At 42.9% G+C, this 18,518-nt stretch overlaps 1 protein-coding gene across 1 annotated transcript; it reads right to left on the reverse strand.

The window, feature by feature from the left end:
* Positions 1 to 17,588: 17,588 nt before the first annotated feature.
* On the reverse strand, positions 17,589 to 18,287 carry LOC137809111 (uncharacterized). The gene has a single exon (XM_068610252.1). It carries the CDS (start codon positions 18,285 to 18,287, stop codon positions 17,589 to 17,591), a length of 699 nt encoding a protein of 232 aa, XP_068466353.1.
* Positions 18,288 to 18,518: the final 231 nt, after the last annotated feature.

The raw sequence follows: 18,518 nt of genomic DNA on the forward strand, positions 1-18,518 counted from the left end.
CCTTCGCGCTGAGAACACTACTGTCAGGGTCGCCTTCTCAATGGCTTGGTATCTCACCTCAGGCCCCTGCAATACTTTGCTCACAAAGTAAATCAGCTTCTGTACCTGGTTTTCTTCCTGCACAAGGACCGAACTGATCGTCTGATCAGTGACTGCGAACTACAAACGAAGTGGGGTACCCAGCTGCGGCTTGCATAACACCGGTGGACTGCCCAAGTACTCTTTCAGCTTGAGGAACGCCTCTTCGCATTCCCTAGTCCATACGAACATGTTATTCCTCTTCAGGCACTGGAAATTGGGGTGACCTTTGTCCCCTCCAGCTGACACAAATCTGGAAAAAGCGGTCATCCACCCTGTCAACTATTGCACTTCTTTCACTGAGATCAGGCTCCTCATTTCTATGATTGCAGCGCACTTCTCAGGATTTGCCTTTATCCCACGCTCAGTGAGTAGGAAACCTAAGAACTTTCCTGCTTCTACCCCAAACACACACTTCTCGGGGTTCAACTTCAATTTGTACTTAGCTATCAAGGAGAATAGATCTTCTAATTCCGTTACGTGTTGCTCCCTCTGTTGGGAGGTGACCACCATGTCATCCACGTACACTTGGACATTTCGCCCTATCATGGGCGCTAGTACTTTGTCCATCAGCCTTTGATAAGTCGCACCTGCATTTTTAATCCCAAAGGGCATCACCTTATAATAGTAGCAAAAGAGCTTTGTCATGAACGTTGTCTTGCATTCGTCCCTGGGATGCATCCTGGTCTGATTGTAACCAGAAAAGGCATCCAGGAAGCTGAGTAGTTTGCAACCAAACGCACTATCCACCAGAGCATTGATACTAGGCAGCGGGTAGGAGTCCTTCGGGCAGGCCTTGTTGAGGTCTATGAAGTTGACGCACATCCTCCACTTCCCATTAGCCTTTTTTTACCAACACCACATTTGCCAGCCACTCTGGATACTGAATCTCCCTGATGTGGCCAGTGCTTAGCAACTTCTGCATCTCTTCCCTGATAACCTGACGCCTCTCATCGTGGAACTTGCTTCTTCTCTGGCGGACAGGTCGAACCTGTGGGTCCATGGTGAGGTGATGACACAAGAAATTGGAGTCAATGTCAGGCATGTCCGAGGCGGACCATGCGAAGGCATCCAGGTGCCACGATATGACCTCGACAATCTGGTCTTGTGTGTCTTGGCCTAAAGACTTGCCAAGCTTGAATTTCTTCCCACCGATCTCTCTCTCCAGCACCTCTTCTACAGGTTTGGGTCGTCTCTCCCAAGCGATCTCTGCGCGGGTTGCCCCTTTTTCTCTTGGAGGGTGGGTGGTGACAGCGAACACCCTTTTCTTCTTCTTGAGGCTATTCTCATAGCACTTCTTAGCCTCCTTCTGATCAGACTTGATAGTCATCACCGTCCCCTCCAGGGAGGGCAGCTTCATCTTCATGTGCCTCGTAGAGGCCACTGCTCCAATCCTGTTTAAGGCAAGTCTACCCAAAAGTATGTTATAATCTAATGGAGCATTAACTACTAGGTACCTGATGTTTACGGTGCGGGAAGTTGTTCCATCTTTGAAGGTCGTCCTCAGCTCTACGTGTTCACGCACCTCTACCTAGTCTCCGACGAAACCATACAAATAGCCGGTATAAGGCCTCAATTGGTCTGGAGACAACTGCAACTTATTGAAGGTCGACCAGAACATCACATCGGTCGAGCTTCCTTGGTCCACGAGGACGCGATGCACCCTCCTTCCCACTGTCACTACCGAAACCACCACTGGATCATTGTCATGTGGGACGATGTCCTGGCGGTCGGCCTTGGTGAAGACGAGGTCTACATCAGGAGTCTGATCTGTCTCCTGTACCTTTACTGCCATTACCTCTCGTGCATACTTCTTCCACTGGGAGGCGGTGCACCCTCCTCCTGAGAACTCTGCTGAGATGGTGTTAATCTCACCATGAATGGGCACCTCGTGCCCCTGATCACCTCTTGGGGCTGCTAACGCCTGAGCCCCCTGCGGCTCTTGTAGGTAGTCCTTCAAGAAGCCATTCTTCACCAATTTGTCCAACTGGTACTCTAGTGACAACCAGTTGCGTATGGCGTGGCCATAGCCTTGGTGGAATTCGCACCAAGTGTTCTTGCTAAGCCCCAACTTTTTGTCAGTCTTCAGGGTGACTTTAACCTCTCCGCTATGTTAGGAATAGCGATCAGCTCCTTAAGTTCCACCAGAAAGTTGTGTCTGGGGTGTGTCTTCCCTCATTTGTGCCCTGGTATGGGGCTTTCTTGTCTCATATGGTTGCTGCTTCCCCAAGTCTTTCTTCTCTGTCTTCGCCTCATGCACGCTCATGGGCTGAGGTCGACCAGTTCCTCAAGGTCGGACTGGTCCGACACTTCCACGTTTCTCCGTGACTTTTCCTTCTGCGACGATGTGGGTCATAGCTCGACGCCTAATTTTGCAAAATGTTTTGGGGCGGCATCTTATCAGCGAATCACTGAAGGGTCCTGGTAGCATTCCCTTCCTGAAAGCGTGCACCGTCATGTCTTCACCACCTGTGCCCTGAATCTTTTTAAGAACTCTTTCAAGGACTCTCCCTGATACTACCTTACGTCAAAGAGATCGTAAGAGACTGAAGGGGGAGCCTGGTTGACAATTTATTGTTCCTTGAACAGTGTTGAGAACTTCTCGAACGAGGTAATGTGTCTGTCAAGAAGACTAACGAACCAGTCCAACGTTGTGCCTGTCAGCGTACTCATGAAAAGCTTACAGTGCATGGCGTCTGAGCCTCCCGAAAGCATCATCTGGGTGTGGAATGTTGTGAGATGAGCCTCTGGATCCTCTAAACCTGTGAAAGAGACTTTCGGGCCCATGAAAGTGGCTGGTATCACAATGTCCATGATTGCCTGAGTGAACGACATGGGGCATGCCCTAGTTGGTATGGGTGGGGCACGTTCATCCACTGTGCGCTCCCCCGCCTGTTGCAAACTCCTGCGCAATTCCTCATTGGTTCTGCGCAGCTCTTCATTGCTTGCCTGTGACGCGGCTAGGTCAACCTGGAAACGATCTTGATTGACCCTAGACGCCGCTACCGCCTGCTAAAGGGCACGTATCGTCTTCATCATTTGTTGCAAGGTAACGTTTTCCCCTCCTTCGGTCGCGGCTGATCCTTGCCTCGTACTCCTCATATTGCTAGTAGGCTCTTAACACAATTGTGAGTGGGACCTAGTTTTATTGGGCCCCATGGTGGGTGCCAAATGTTTTTGTCGGTTGACTCTAATAGCAGCCACAGGCCCCGCCTGTCTCCTGTTTCTCTCGCACTTCCTTGGGTTGAAGGACGTTGTACTTGTAGAGACAAAGGGCGCCCTGGCGGCCGTTTGTACTCTGACGCTCAAGTCAGTACTGGGTCAAAGAAACAGTAAGTAAGTAAAATAGTTTGAAGCTTAGAAACCGTGTACCTTTTTAGGGTTCTTACCACCCTTTATATAGGTTGTAGGTAGGGTTTACCTCTGTTTTGTTACCCGTATCTAGGGTGTTGAAGATGGTTGCTGCCCCTTCATGACATGTGTTTGATGAAGTCATTTGTGTAAATTTCATTTGTATTTACATTTGCTTTAAGAATGTCTTAGGTATAGTTTAGAGGTTGTTTAAGAGTAGGCTTTTTGCTAGGTAACTCACCTCTTAACCCCTGACCTTGTGATAAGAGCGAGCACAAATTTTCTGAAACTGTTTTTCACATGTTTTGCAAAAAACACCCTTACTGCATAAAAATAAATCTGTTCTTTTCTAAATGAATGAATTCTTTTTTAAACTGATGCATTGATTAAGTCTTTTGAAAATCAAGTTTTGTGCATCAAGTATTTTGACTAAGTCTTCACTCCTTCAAAACGACTATGTTTCAATAGTTAAGTCTTTTCTGTTATCATTTTGAAAAATAAATTTGTTCATTTGTAAATGAATAAATTCTTTTTAGTCTGGTGCCATGTTTATCTTAAAAGGTTTTTTCGTTTTGTCCTTGCACCAGAGTGGTTGACTGAGTCTCCTTCACATAACAAATTCTCTAACTGCTTTTGAAAATAACTCTGTTCATTTTATTTTCAATCTGTTTTTTTTAACACCTTTAACTGTTTTTTGAAAATCTGTTATAAGTTGTTTTTCTATAAAAAGAAAACTTGTTCCTACGTTTAAAGGTGAATCATACAATTGAGAAAACAAGTTTTACAATAGAGAATTACTGATTTACAGAGAATTAGCATGTGTTCTTGAAAGATTTTACAAATCAAAAGTGTGCTTGTTCTTGGTTGGCTCTAAGGCTTGGTTAGAGGTGCTGCTACTGTGTGAGCAATTTGTTCTACTGGTCTAAGGCAGATTTATGCATCCTCTATCAAGTGTATTCGTTTCATATTTCATTTCTTGTAAAAGTGTGATTGTAAACTCTTCTTGATAGGGTTTCTTGAAGAGTGTGGGTACTGAAATAGTGTTTTTCAGCAATTTGTTCTACTGGTCTAAGGCAGATTTATGCATCCTCTATCAAGTGTATTCATTTCATATTTCATTTCTTGTAAAAGTGTGATTGTAAACTCTTCTTGATAGGGTTTCTTGAAGAGTGTGTGTGCTGAAATAGTGTTTTTCAGCAAGTGTGCCAAAGTTCTTGTAGGGTTCAAGAACAATGGTAGTGTAAGTGTGTTTGGTACGTTTTGTTTAGTGGATTTCACCTTGGATTAGGTGAGACTGGATGTAGCTCATTTGAGTGAACTAGTATAACTGTTGTGTGTTCATTTCTCTTCATCCCTGCACTCGATTTCTTGCTTATCTGTCAATCTGTCTAAAATTGAATTTGTTCAATTAAAAATAAATCTGTTCTTTCTGGGCTTGTTCATACTGTTCTTATTTTCTGGAAAATCAGTTTGGTTCAGTTAAGAAGATATTTGAACTGTTAATTACAACTGGAACAATTTGATTGTGATAGGTTACCCAATTGATTGTCAAGCTAATAATTGAACCTTTATCACTTGCTTAAAAATTGAAGGTCACTGTTTTTGTTGTTCATAGTTTTCTCTTTAAAATCAGTGAGTGTGGCTTGCAAATTAATCTGCATAACCTCAAGAATTACTTGGCTAATATAAACGTTTTTAAAACATAAACAGTGTCAAAATAAATTTGTTCGTTGCCAAATAAATCAATTTATTTTTTGTGTACTGTGGTAAAATCTGATTCTGTGCGAAACTTTTAAAAGGTCAATTCACCCCCCTTCTTGAACTTTGACATTATTGAACCCAACATAGGGTTCCTGGGAGAACGTCCTTGCACCGCTATTACACAATCTTAGCGTAATTTGGCACGTAAGACTTCCCTTTACTAGAGTGCAACGACTAACAGTATGGCTGCCAAGGTACCAACTCATGCACCAATGTTGCGAGCCATTTGTTTCGTGGGTGCCCTAAGTATTCACGTGCCATGCATGCAATCTTCCTTGGAAACCCTAACCCTAACGGGTCTTAGTGCCTCCAAGGGCTATTTACTCGTGTTGTGCCCGAATGCGCTATACACATCACCTGCATGGATCCCTCGTGTCTTAGGGCTTCCTCTTATATATGGGTGTTTTAACTGGTAACTGATATGATTTATGGGGCCCACCCTACGTAGCCCAATATAGTTGTTCAGACCACCAACGTCCGATCTCTCCCTCTGTTGCTGAGGTCCGATGTCCGATCCCTGACACCGATGTCCGATCCCTGACACCGATGTCCGATACCTGACACCGATGTCTGATGACTGGCCAGTACAATACCTAACATAAAAACCTTTTATAAAAAAGTTTCTTCAAGAAAATTAAAATAAATATACATTAAAAAAAATAAAAAGTTTGATAATACAAGATATAAAAACTTAATTTTATATAATAAAAATAAAAATATAACATAATAATTTTATAAATTTAGTATATTTATAAAAATGATATTGAAAATAGTATATAATTATTATAATTTTATAATTTAAACAAATTAAATAAGTTTTTTGCACTATTTTTTAAAATCATAATAATATAAACTTATTAAACTATAAATAAAATTTATTTCATTAATAACATTTGCTAATAAAATGTAATAATTCAATAAAGTATTAATATTTAAATTAAGTTTTTTAATTTATTAAATTATTAATATTAATTTTTATTATAATTTTATTTTATTTTAATAATTATATATGTATAAATTAAAAATAAAGTAATCCAAAAGAAGATTTTGAATCACCATTATTTTATAGTTATGATTTTTATTTTTATAATCTTAACATTTTATTAAATTTATAATGTTACAAAATTGTTATAGATTAGTGTCAGACTTTTAGCAACGATTTTAACCCGTTGTTAATTATAAAATTCAACGTAAAAAATTTAAGTAGGATTGAAAAATACCATATGATCTCAATGCAGTAGACATCTTGGCAAATCAACCTTATGGGCTTTGAATATGACGTACTTATCATTCTTTAGTATAGTACAGTATTATGAAGTTAATTTTAACTTTAATTTAATTTTATAAAATTTATTTATAAAATAGGTTTTTATCTACTTGTATTTGTAAGTGATTTAATAGAAAAATATTAATATTTAATTTTGTTTATAGTGGGGAGTATAGAACACAACTTGTAATTAGTGATTGTCAAACATTTGTAGTAATAGTTAAAGAAATATGATTTTGATTAACACCATAACATTTTCTAAAAAATTATAGGTTTGAATGTTTCAATATAGAACGCATCTTGTACCGGACAACATTTTGTACAAAAAGTTAAAGAAAAATTATTTTGACTAACACCATAACATATTTTTAGGTTTGAATGGATATTACATTACATGTTATATATTATTTAAAAATCTTAATTAAATAGCATAAAAAAACTATCAACAGAAAGTCTTCTAAAATCTCAATCTACTTCACTCCTGTTTTCGAAAAATTTCTTTCCTTTTAAAAAATAACATATTGTTGAAACATAAACATAAAAAAGGATATATTAAATGATAAAATAAAATTTCTGAAAGCATATGTTAACAAGCTCGAAATCTCACATGTTTCGTTGAGAATGTGATAAGTGTAGACAATATAAAATAAAAAATATACTTTTTTGTTTTAAGGATTTACTATGATAATATTTTGCTTATTAAGGTATCAACTGGGTTTCTTCTGTTTGGTCTTTTCCTCAACATCCAACAATATAAAGTGTATTTGAATACGGATTTAATTTAGTAATTTAGTCAAACACTAATAATCATAAAGAAATATATTGAGGCTAGAAGTACATTAGAAAAATGAGAAATAAATAAAACACTCTAATAGACAGCTAAATTAAATTTACAAGGATTATTCTTTTGCCTCTAATTTAATAATTAGTACAAAGTAATCAATATATTATATTCTTGAGCCTTTTATAAATATTCAAAAAAAATTGTAGAAAGATGAATATAAAATAACTTTTGGGTTAAACTAAAATTATCTTACAAGAGATAAATGAATTTATTTAAACATAGAGATTATTTGTGGCAATTTTCAAAGAAAAAAACAAACACTTAGGACAAATACATACGTATGGGTGATACGTGTTAAAAACATAATCAACAAAGCAATACCATTTCAAAACTCATTTAATTATATATAAATGAATAAATAATGGTTTCCAACTAACACAAAGTCCACCTCCCTCTAGTGTATCGCTCGCCTGCATTTGTGAATATAAAATAAAATAAATATAAATTATGTGGTATCTTGAATATTTTGTAAATATAAAATAAAATAAATACAAATTATGTGGTATCTTGAATATTTTGTAAATATAAAATAAAATAAATACAAATTATGTGGTATCTTGAATATTAAAGAGTATTTATATTTTTTTTATTTTTAATTAATAAAATAATTATGTTCACATATCAACTGGAGATTAGAGCATTTCATTATATATAAGTGTGTGCAAATCTAATTTCATGAGCCGGTTTGATGGAGTTGCAAGTCCACTTCTTAATACATTAAAATTACACCAGTTAACTATAATTTGTTTTTAATAATATTTAAAATTGAAAAATTAAGGTTTATCTAATTTGTTTCAGAATCAATATTAAACATAAAAGTAAAAATATAAATGAAATTAAAAAAATAAAGAATAGTTAAGAATTCATTCAGCTACTTAATAAATAACAAGATTTAAAAAAATTCATATAATCGAATTTTATGTTATTTATTAAGAAGATATTTTAAATATATTTTTTGGTAAAATCTGGTTTCTGTTCTGCTAAGATTTCAAGTATATTAAATCGCTCTCTAAAAGTATTGTCCCTCTAAACTTTAAATATACTTTTTTATGTAATTGCTAGTGATGGATAAAAATTGATATATGATTTAGAATAGAGATTCTTTCACATTTATAATATTTTTTAAAAATAAATATTATATTATAATAAAATAATAATTCTTTTAGATGTAAAAAAATGAAATTGGTTTCAAAATATCACTTAAAGCTTAGATCAACTCAAGGGTAAGAACGTCAATTGTATTAAACTGGTATAATACTTTGATTCCTAGGTTTTTGACATTATTAAAATTTAGAATTTGGTTTAAAAATTTCTAAGATACTGTTTTAGTTTTAATAATTTCTTAAAATTAAGTTATTTTTAGATAACATGAGCTAATTAATTAATTATATATATATATATATAATTATGTTAATTTAGATGTGTTAATTAATCGTTATAGATTTGAATTATTATGTTTGGGATATTGAAATATTGGAATTATGTTAAACATTATGAAGTTAAAATTGATGTCTCTGTTAATTCAACACATAAGAATTCATCTTAGTCCCAAACTCGGACTATATCCACTCCTTTTAAGAAACTATTTACGAGTTTTTACTAACCAACACACTTGGTTACAATGAGTATTTTCATACCTCTAAGTTACAACTAGTATTCTCACATCTTTAGGTTACAACGAGTATTCTCACATCTTTAGGTTACAACGAGTATTCTCACATCTCAAGATTACAACAAGTATTCACATCTCTCCAAGTTACACCTTCTTAATTAATCTCCCTTTGAGATTAAGAACTCTCAAGAAAATAAAACACACTATTAAAGAGAGTACAAATAAAGCTCACAAGGGTATAACTTTACAATGTCAAGAGTTACAATACTTTAGCACTCAACCCAAAAGACTAAATGCTCTAACAACTTGGTTGTACATTCACTATGACTCTTGTACCGATCAGGTCATCGGGTTTGATGACGTGGCAGCAAGCGATAATATAGGCGTGTTGAACGGGACACCTGGCCGACAGAAGGGAAGTACATCGGGAAATCAGTATAGTCGCCAATCGCTGAAGTGGCGTTCTCCGATCTCTAGTGTGCGAAACCGGCGGTCACGAGAGTTGCGTCACAGTCGCCGTGTGTGAGTACTAGGAGATCAGGTGGTTAGAGATCGTCGGGAAATGCTAGGAGATCAGGCGGTTTACACACCTGCTAGGAGATCGCCGAACGATCAGGAAAGCTTATTTAAGGTTTCCAAGAGGTACAAGTATGGAAGACGAATGGTATGCTTGTCACGTAGCAGTGGAGGATGAGGTTATCAGATGATCACACCCTAGCCAGAGGTCGGGTCGAGGGAACAGTTTCCCAGAGCATGCATGGTGTGCAAGTGAAGCAGATCGTGATGGCGGCAGGCGAGACCACGGAGATGGAGCACGTGGTGGCACCCGGTACTCGCCACTTAAGGGTCACGCTCCAAGGAAAGCCGTGCACCAAGTTACTCCCTGTGTGGATAACTTAGTCGAATGGCGAAAAGAGTATAAGTGACGCTCAAGTTGTGGAGGCTCCAGATGGTGACACGTGTACAGCTGGATGCGAGCCACGTGTCTAGAGGTGTAACCGTCAGGAGAGAGAAAAAGCTCATGTATATAAGGAACACTTAACAGACTTTTGAGGTACACTTTCAGAATACTTTCTAGTACACCGAGATTCACTACGCACGGTTCCTTGAGTTGAGATATTCTCTCTGGGTTTTTGGTGATTCTTCCACTGACTAGAGCGTCGGAGCGCGATCGGCCGCAGTGGCGCCACTTTGTTTTCTTCAGGTTCTTGCGAGGAATTAAGACGTAAAGAGCAAAAGCTAACGTGGTGCGAAGCTGAACAAAGGAGAGATCTTTGACGTGGCAAGACTCTTGCACTCAAGTCAACCGGCTGGTTCATCAGGCGCCCACCGTGGGGCCGTGTAAAACGTGTTTCCCATCCACATCGTGAGTTTCTTGAAGTTTCTGCAGTTCTTGTGTGGTTGTGTGCTGGTGCAACCATTTTCTGAAGTTTCTCACCGTTCGTTTGAGTTTTCAATCGGTGAATCGAGGTTTCTACCGTTCGTTTGAGTTTCAATCGGTGAATCGGGGGTTTTAGTGGAGAAGTAGGAAGTTCGTGTTGAGATCGCGAGTTTCAGTGGAAGTTTGAACATCCGAATCGATCGTGTGCTGTCGCGGTTGTTTTCTTGGAAGTTTTTCGAAGTTAGAGAAGTTCTGACCGATTGATTGCTGGATCAGTCGTTCCGGTGGTGAAGGTTCTGGTCATTGGAGTTTGATCTGTTGATATTTCATGCGAAAGATGAGAAGTACGCGTCCAAGTCCCGTTGTGCCAACTGTTGAAGACAGCGTCGTAACCATGGCACAAATGATGGAGATGATGCGCATGTTGCAAGAGAACGTGGAGGTGTCGCGCGCTGAGCAAGCGAAGATGCACGAAGACCTGGTCGCATCTCAGGCCAGAAACGAAGAGCTCAGCAAGGTTAATGAGGACTTGCGTCAAGCTCTTCACGAGCAGAGAGGACGCACAACCGATGAAGAAGTTGCACCGTCGTCACCACCGCGCGTTTTTCCGATGTCGTTTGCTCAGGCGATCATGAACACGGTGGTCCCTGTGAGCATAGTGGCTGTGAAAGCCTCTTTCACCGGCGTGGAGGATCCTGAAGCGCATCTCACCGCGTTTCATACGCAGATGATGCTGTCAGGGGGCTCAGATGCAGTTTACTGTAAGATGTTCATGAGCACACTCCATGGAACAGCGCTGGAATGGTTCGTCAGCCTGCCTACAGGCCACATAACCAGTTTCCAGCAGTTCTCTAAGTTTTTCGTCGACCAGTACATCGTGAACAAGGCGCCACCTATGGTGTCTTATGACTTGTTCGACGTAAGGCAGCATCAGGGAGAGTCCCTCAGGGACTATCTGAATAGGTTTGGAGCACAGATAGTCTGCCTGCCTGGAATGAGGAGATGTTTGTGCACGCCTTCAAAAAATGCGTGCTGCCTGGACCTTTCAGCGAGTTGCTGATTAGGAGCCACCCCACCACGTTTGCTGAAATCCGGCGACGTGTTGTGGCTCACATCACCGCTGAGAGCGAGGTTGCAGAAAAGAGAGGGAACGTGGCTCCTACTAAGCCACGGGCCCAGACTAGAATTCAGCCGCAGAGGGTGTTGGAGACGGCGGCGGCCAAGAAGGATCAAAGGACTCGCCATCCTTACGATCCAAAGAAAAACAAGGGGAGAGGGCCAGGGCGCCCTAGGGAGTTCAACCGCCCCCCGAGGTACGAGTTCGTCATGGGATTGGCAGACCTGATCGCCATCCCCAACATAGCTGCCAGGCTTAAAGTGCCTGAGAAAGTTTCAGACAAGGTGTTGGGACCAAAACCGGATATATGGTGCGAATTCCACAAAAGTTTTGGTCACTCCCTTGATTCGTGCTTGGCCCTGGGTTACCAACTCGACGAATTGTTCAAGTGCGATTTTTTGAAGGATTACCTGCTGGACAACAGAACGGGGCAAGCGTCGAGCTCCCAGCCGGCGAGCAGTGAAGGCCAACAGCATGAGGTGCCCACTCACGGCGAGATCCACACCATAGTTGGAGGTTTTTCAAGGGGTGGATGTACTGCATCACAGAGGAAGAAATATGCAAGGTCTGTGATGGCAGTAGAAACGTTTGAAGATCACTTGCCGGATGTGGACATTACGTTCACCAAGGAGGACCTCAGGGACGTTGTGCCTCATGACAACGATCCCATAGTTATCTCGCTAGTCACGGCGGGAAGGAAGGTCCACCGGGTGCTGGTGGATCAAGGAAGCTCGGCAGATGTCATGTTCTGGCCGACTTTCAGCAAGCTGCAACTACCCCTTGACCAGTTAAGGCCCTATGGAGGATGCTTGTATGGGTTTGTTGGCGACCAGGTGGAGGTCAGGGGGTACATTGAGTTGAGAACTACATTCATGGACGAGGCGTTCTCGAGAACGAAGAAGATCAAGTACCTCGTCGTGAATGCCCCCTCGGCATATAACATTCTGTTGGGAAGGCCGACCCTCAACAGGATAGGAGTTGTACCCTCAACGAGGCACATGAAAGTTAAGTTGCCGTCAATGGAGGGAATGGTGATCACCATAAGGTCGAACCAGAAGGAGGCAAAGAAGTGCTACGAAAATAGCCTCAAGACTAAGAGCTCGGTGAGCTACATCACAACAACGCCGCCTCCCGGTATGGAGCCCAGGCCAGTAGAGGGGCGGGTTGTTGATACGGCGATGGAGGTGATCACCGAAAGTGACGAGGTCATGATGGACGCCGAGGCAGGGGAGAGAACGCCGGTCGGGAGGAAGAAGCGAGAAACCGCCCAGAGGAGGCTAGGGAGTCGGGAATCGCCAGGGCGGTGATCGCCAGTGAAACCAGGCCCAAACCCGTCGAAGAGTGGCTTGAGAGGGAGATCAAGGGTAAGGTCTTCAAGTTCGGGAGATCTTTGGAAGGTGAGACACAAGACCAGATCGCCAAGGTGATAGAAAGGCATCTGGACGCTTTTGCATGGTCTGCTTCAGACATGCCGGGAATCGATCCCGATTTCTTGTGTCATCACCTAGTGATGGACCCTCAGGTCAGACCAGTGCGACAGAGAAGAAGAAAGTTCAATGAGGAGAGAAGACAGGCGATTAGGGATGAAACGCAGAAGCTCCTCGCCGCAGGCCATATCAGGGAGGTCCAGTACCCTGAGTGGTTAGCTAATGTCGTGCTGGTAAAGAAGAGCAACGGGAAGTGGCGCCTGTGCGTCGACTTCACGGATCTAAACAAGGCTTGTCCGAAGGACTCGTACCCTTTGCCATGTATAGATGCCCTGGTCGACAGTGCAGCAGGGTGCAAGTTGTTGAGCTTTCTTGACGCCTTCTCGGGGTACAACCAGATTAAGATGCATCCTATGGATGAAGAGAAGACCGCCTTCATGATTGAGAGATCGTGCTACTGCTACAAAGTGATGCCCTTTGGGCTGAAGAATGCGGGGACCACGTACCAAAGGTTGATGGATAAGGTACTTGCGCCGATGCTGGGGAGGAATGTACAAGCATACGTTGATGATATGGTCGTGACTTCACTAGAAAAGAGCAAGCACATCTCAGATCTTGAGGAGTTGTTTACCACGATTGCCAAGTATAAATTGAAGCTAAATCCCGAGAAGTGCATTTTTGGCGTGGAGGCGGGGAAATTCCTGGGTTTCCTCTTGACTGAGAGGGGAATTGAAGCAAATCCTGATAAGTGTGTTGCCATCTTGGCGATGAGAAGCCCGACTACCCTGAAGGAGGTGCAGCAGCTTACAGGTCGGATGGCCGCCCTATCTCGTTTCGTGTCAGCTAGTGGAGAGAAAGGCCATCCGTATTTCCAATGTTTAAAGCGAAACAATAGGTTTGTCTGGACGAAGGAGTGTGAAGAAGCTTTCTTGAAGCTTAAGGAGTATCTGGCGAGCCCGCCGGTTCTATGCAAGCCTTTGGTGGGAACGCCTCTCAGGTTGTATTTTGTTGTAACTGAGAGGGCGGTGAGTGCGGTGCTCGCCCAAGATCGAGATGAGACCCAGAAACCTATTTATTTCGTTAGCAAGGTGTTACAAGGCCCAGAAGTAAGGTATCAGGCCTTGGAGAAAGCCGCGCTGGCAGTTGTATTCTCGGCGAGGAGGTTGCGCCACTATTTTCAAAGCTTTATGGTGCTGGTGATGACCGACTTGCCTATCCAGAAAGTTTTAAAGAAGCCTGATGTAGCTGGGAGGATGGTGAAGTGGGCAGTGGAGCTGTCAGAGTTCGACATCAAATATGAACCCCGAGGACCGATCAAGGGGCAGATTTTCGCTGATTTTGTGGTCGAGCTTTCTTCAGAGGCAGCACAAGTTGAGGGGGATGATTTTCGTTGGGTGCTTTCGGTAGATGGATCGTCTAACCAGCAGGGCAGCGGTGCTGGAGTCATTCTGGAAGGGTCCAACGGCGTGCTGATAGAACAGTCCCTAAGGTTTGCCTTCAAAGCCAGCAACAATCAAGCAGAATATGAGGCGTTGATTACAGGTATCTTGTTGGCTAAGGAGATGGGAGCTAAAGTATTGGTGGCTAAGAGTGACTCGTTGTTGGTCACAGGGCAAGTAACAGGCGAGTTCCAGGCCAAGGACCCACAGATGGCGGCTTACTTGGAGTATGTGCAGGAGTTGAAGGGTTCCTTTGCCTTGTTTGAGGTGGTGCATGTAACCAGGGAGCAAAATGCCCGAGCTGACTTGCTAGCCAAGCTCGCCAGTTCGGGCAAGGGGGGTAGGCAGAGGACCGTTATTCAAGAAACTCTAAAGAAACCTAGAGCGTTCGTGGCAGATCACCAGGTTCTTCAGATAAGTAAGTCGACGGAGAGGGTGGCGAGGAGTCACAGGTCCTTGACCCAGGAGACCTTGAGAACGTCAAGGATAAGAGCATGTCCAGGGGAAAGGGTGAACATGGCGCAGGTCTGCGCTACGCATAGGCCAGACACGTGGATAACGCAATACCAGCGTTGCCTGGCAGATGGCGTTCTCCCGCTGGATCCAACGGAGGCTAGGAAGATAAAGAAGAACTCTAGCAAGTTCACCCTGATCGATGGCGAGCTGTTCAGGTTTGGGTTTACACACCCACTCCTAGTATGTGTGCACGGAGAGAAATGCACAAGAATTATGGCCGAGCTCCATGAGGGTATATGTGGGAGTCACATCGGGGGTCGAGCTCTGGCTGCAAAAGCTCTTCGTGCAGGTTATTACTGGCCAACGATGAGGGAAGATTGCAAGAAGTATGCTCAATGTTGCAAGCAATGCCAGTAGCACGCCGGTTGGCACAAGGCACCCCCGGAAGAGCTGAAGTCAATTTACAGCCGCTGGTCGTTTCATACTTGGGGAATTGACATTCTGGGGCCCTTCCCATTGGCGGTTAGGCAGATGAAGTGCTTGGTAGTGGCGATTGAATACTTCACCAAGTGGATCGAAGCGGAGCCAGTGGCCCAAATCACCGCACACAAGATCGAGAGCTTTGTATGGAAGAACATCGTGTGCCGGTTTGGTGTGCCTAAACGCCTGGTGTCAGACAATGGGACTCAGTTTGCGAGTCACCTGTTGAAAAAGCTGTGTGAAAAGGTGGGAATACAACAGGTGTTTGCATCCGTCGAGCACCCACAGACGAATGGCCAAGTAGAGTCTGCCAATCGGGTCTTGCTGAGAAGTTTGAAGAGAAGACTAGAGAAAGCTAAGGGATCGTGGGCTGAAGAGGTACCTCGCATAGTTTGGGCGTACCTTACCACTGAGTAGTCAGGAACCCACGAGACCCCGTTTAGCCTGAATTATGGATGTGATGCGATGATTCCAGTCGAAATCCAGGAAAGCTCGCCGAGATTCCAGAACTTTGTGGCGGAAGACTCGAACGAAGAAAGAAGAATGAATCTGGATTTGCTGGATGAGGTCAGGGAGGAGGCGAGAGTGAAGACCGAAGCAGTAAAGAGAAGGATTGAGCGAAGGTATAACTCTAAGGTAATGCTAAGGCAGTTTAGAATTGGCGACCTGGTGATGAGGAAGGCCCATCAGTACGAGATGGAGAACAAGTTATCGCCTAAGTGGACGAGACCGTTCAGAATAACCGAGGTGCTCGGGAACGGCGCCTACCGCTTAGAGACGTTAGAAGGAGGGGCAATTCCTCGCACTTGGAACGCCACACATCTCAAATTGTATTACAGTTAAAGCCTTGTAAGTAAAGACGAACATGAAGAGATTTAAATAGTTTCTGTTAAAACAGTTTCGAGGGGGCACACTTTTTTCCCTAAGGAGGGTTTTTAATGAGGCCACCCAATAAAGAAGAGTTTCCAAGTTTAAAGTTTCTAAGATTGCATGCTTGTTGTTTTGAAAGTTTTTAGAAAAAAGACCTTATCACTTGTATGTGATCTAAGGCAACAGTAAAGTTATATTGCATGCTTTCTAGTAAAGTTTTAAAGTCCCCATCGTTTTTTGGCGATCGGCGGCAATAGTTAAAAGTTTTAAAGACCTCATCGTCTTTCGGCGATCGGAGGCACCAGTAACGTAAAAAGCCCTCAACGCTCTCGTGCGTCTTGAGGCGAGAGAAGAAGTCCTCCTCGCCCTTGAGCGAGTGCAGGCGAGAAAGAGAAGAAGTCCTCCTCGCCTTTGAGCGAGTGCAGGCGAGAAAGAGGAGAAGTCCTCCTCGCCTTTGAGCAAGAACAGATTGAAAGACCTCTTTGCATAAGCAGATTGAGGCAAGATTAAAAGTCCTCAGTGCATCCAGGGGGGAGGAGATGTACACCCTGGGCAAGTTGAGGCACCAGAGAAAGTCCTTCTCACCTTAGAGTGAGTTCAGGCAAGATGAAACTGAAAGGTCAGGGGTGTTCATGACCTTAAACGGCGGGAAGGGAAGGTTGATGGAAAACGCCTTTTCCCCTTTAAGTGAAACATCAATATTGACCCAGTAAGATCAGATAAAGCTTCCACGCTTGCGGGCGGTGCGAAGATAGATAAAATCCTTCTCGTCTTGAACGAGTTCAGGTACGGCATGAAGGGTGGAAGAAGTTAAAGGATAGCTGAGATAGGTTCGCAGAGAACACCTCACTATCCAGATCATTGTTCTAAAACTCAGGGAGGTAGAGAAGGATCTGAAAGGCGCCTCTACCCCCAGATGAGGGAACAATGATCAAGTTATGAAAAAGAGGGTAACATCGCCAAAACCCTATGGCGTGAAGGTTGAGATAGTGAGGGGGATGTACGGCGAGTGCCTGATCAGAAGAGTTTCAGGCGATGACAGAAGTAAGGGGCACCTCACTTGGCAGATCAGGTAAACTATATTTTAATACTAGTTTGAGTTAAAACCTGCTGCCTAGTAAGTGATTTTATGCTAAGGTTTGTTGCCTTAAGTTCACAAGTTTTGTTGAGCGTCATCGCCGAAGAGTTGATAGTTGCTCAAATTTACTTTGAGTTAACAGTTTGTTAAGTTTGTTATAAGGTTAACAGTTTGCTCGAGTTAAAAGCGGTATGCGAAGGGTTAAGTTCAAGTATTGTTGAGTTAATTCAGTTGAGTAAGTTTCACCAGTTATGTTGGTTAACCACACAGCAAATAGAGGCAAAGGCGTATAAGGTGAAATAGAAAGACAATGTTCAAACAATAGAAGTTATATAAACAGTACCAATTGAAGTTTATACACAGATTGGTCATTACAAACAAAAGACAAACAGAAGGTTTTCAAAGAATAGGTGATGGGGAAAGGCAGTTAGTCTTCAAAAGGCACAATCTTCCCATCCACCACTTCGTTGTAGATCGACAGCATGGAAAGGTCGAGCTCAGGATATTGGCATGACATTTGCTCCAGAGCAGCTTCGAACCCAGAGGTGAGGATTTGAGCAGCACTCTGCTCGAGCTCATGTATTTGGTTTTTCAGTCCTTCCTTCGCCTCATGAGCTCGAGCAAGTTCTTTAGTAGCTTTCTTACTCTCACCCCGAGCTTGGGCAAGCTCTGTAGCAACCTTTGTGGCTTCCTGACGAGCTTGGGAGAGCTCAGCGAGAGCCTTATCCCTATCTGCCTCGACCTTCCATAGGAGGATCTCCCTATCTGCCGATCTCTTTTCAATTCTCTCCACCCTGGAAGCTTCAGCCTTTCGTGAAGCCTCCAAATCTGCCACCTTGACCCTAAATGGGACCAACTTGCTCTCCAAGTCAATTTTCTCTTGGAGTTGGATGTGCAGTTTTTGGCGCAGATCAGAGGCTTCCTTGCGTGTATTCCTTAGCTCAGCGTCCAGCGCATCCTCCAGCCTTGAATGTTCCATCTCATTCATCAGCAGATTGCAAGTGAGCTTTTCAGCCTCAGCCCTTATCATGAGATTTGACTCCTTGAGCTCGAAGTTTTCCTCTTGGAGCTTCTTGAGTGAATCCTTCACAGCTCTTGATACAAGCAAAGGGAGATCTTCCGCCATGGTCTTCAGTTGAGCTGCGAAGGGTCCCAAGGTCTCCTTAAAGGGATCTGGGTGGCTTCATCGTCGTCTTCTTCTTCCGACACCACCTGAGGAGTCTTCCTCTTTGGTCTCTTCAACACCAGTTTTTTCCTTTCTGGGGCGGGTAGGGCCCCAGAAGAGGTTGGACCTCGGGGAGGAGTTTTTCCTTGGGAAATGGCAATCTCCACAATCGAGTTGGGCACAGTTTAGGAG

This window comes from Phaseolus vulgaris, chromosome 2 (assembly GCF_000499845.2).
Source record: "Phaseolus vulgaris cultivar G19833 chromosome 2, P. vulgaris v2.0, whole genome shotgun sequence".
In the NCBI taxonomy this organism is placed as follows: domain Eukaryota; kingdom Viridiplantae; phylum Streptophyta; class Magnoliopsida; order Fabales; family Fabaceae; genus Phaseolus; species Phaseolus vulgaris.

Coding starts and splice junctions, on each gene's coding strand:
- LOC137809111 (XM_068610252.1), bottom strand. CDS start 18,287: ATGGCGGAAGATCTCCCTTTGCTTGTATCAAGAGCTGTGAAGGATTCA.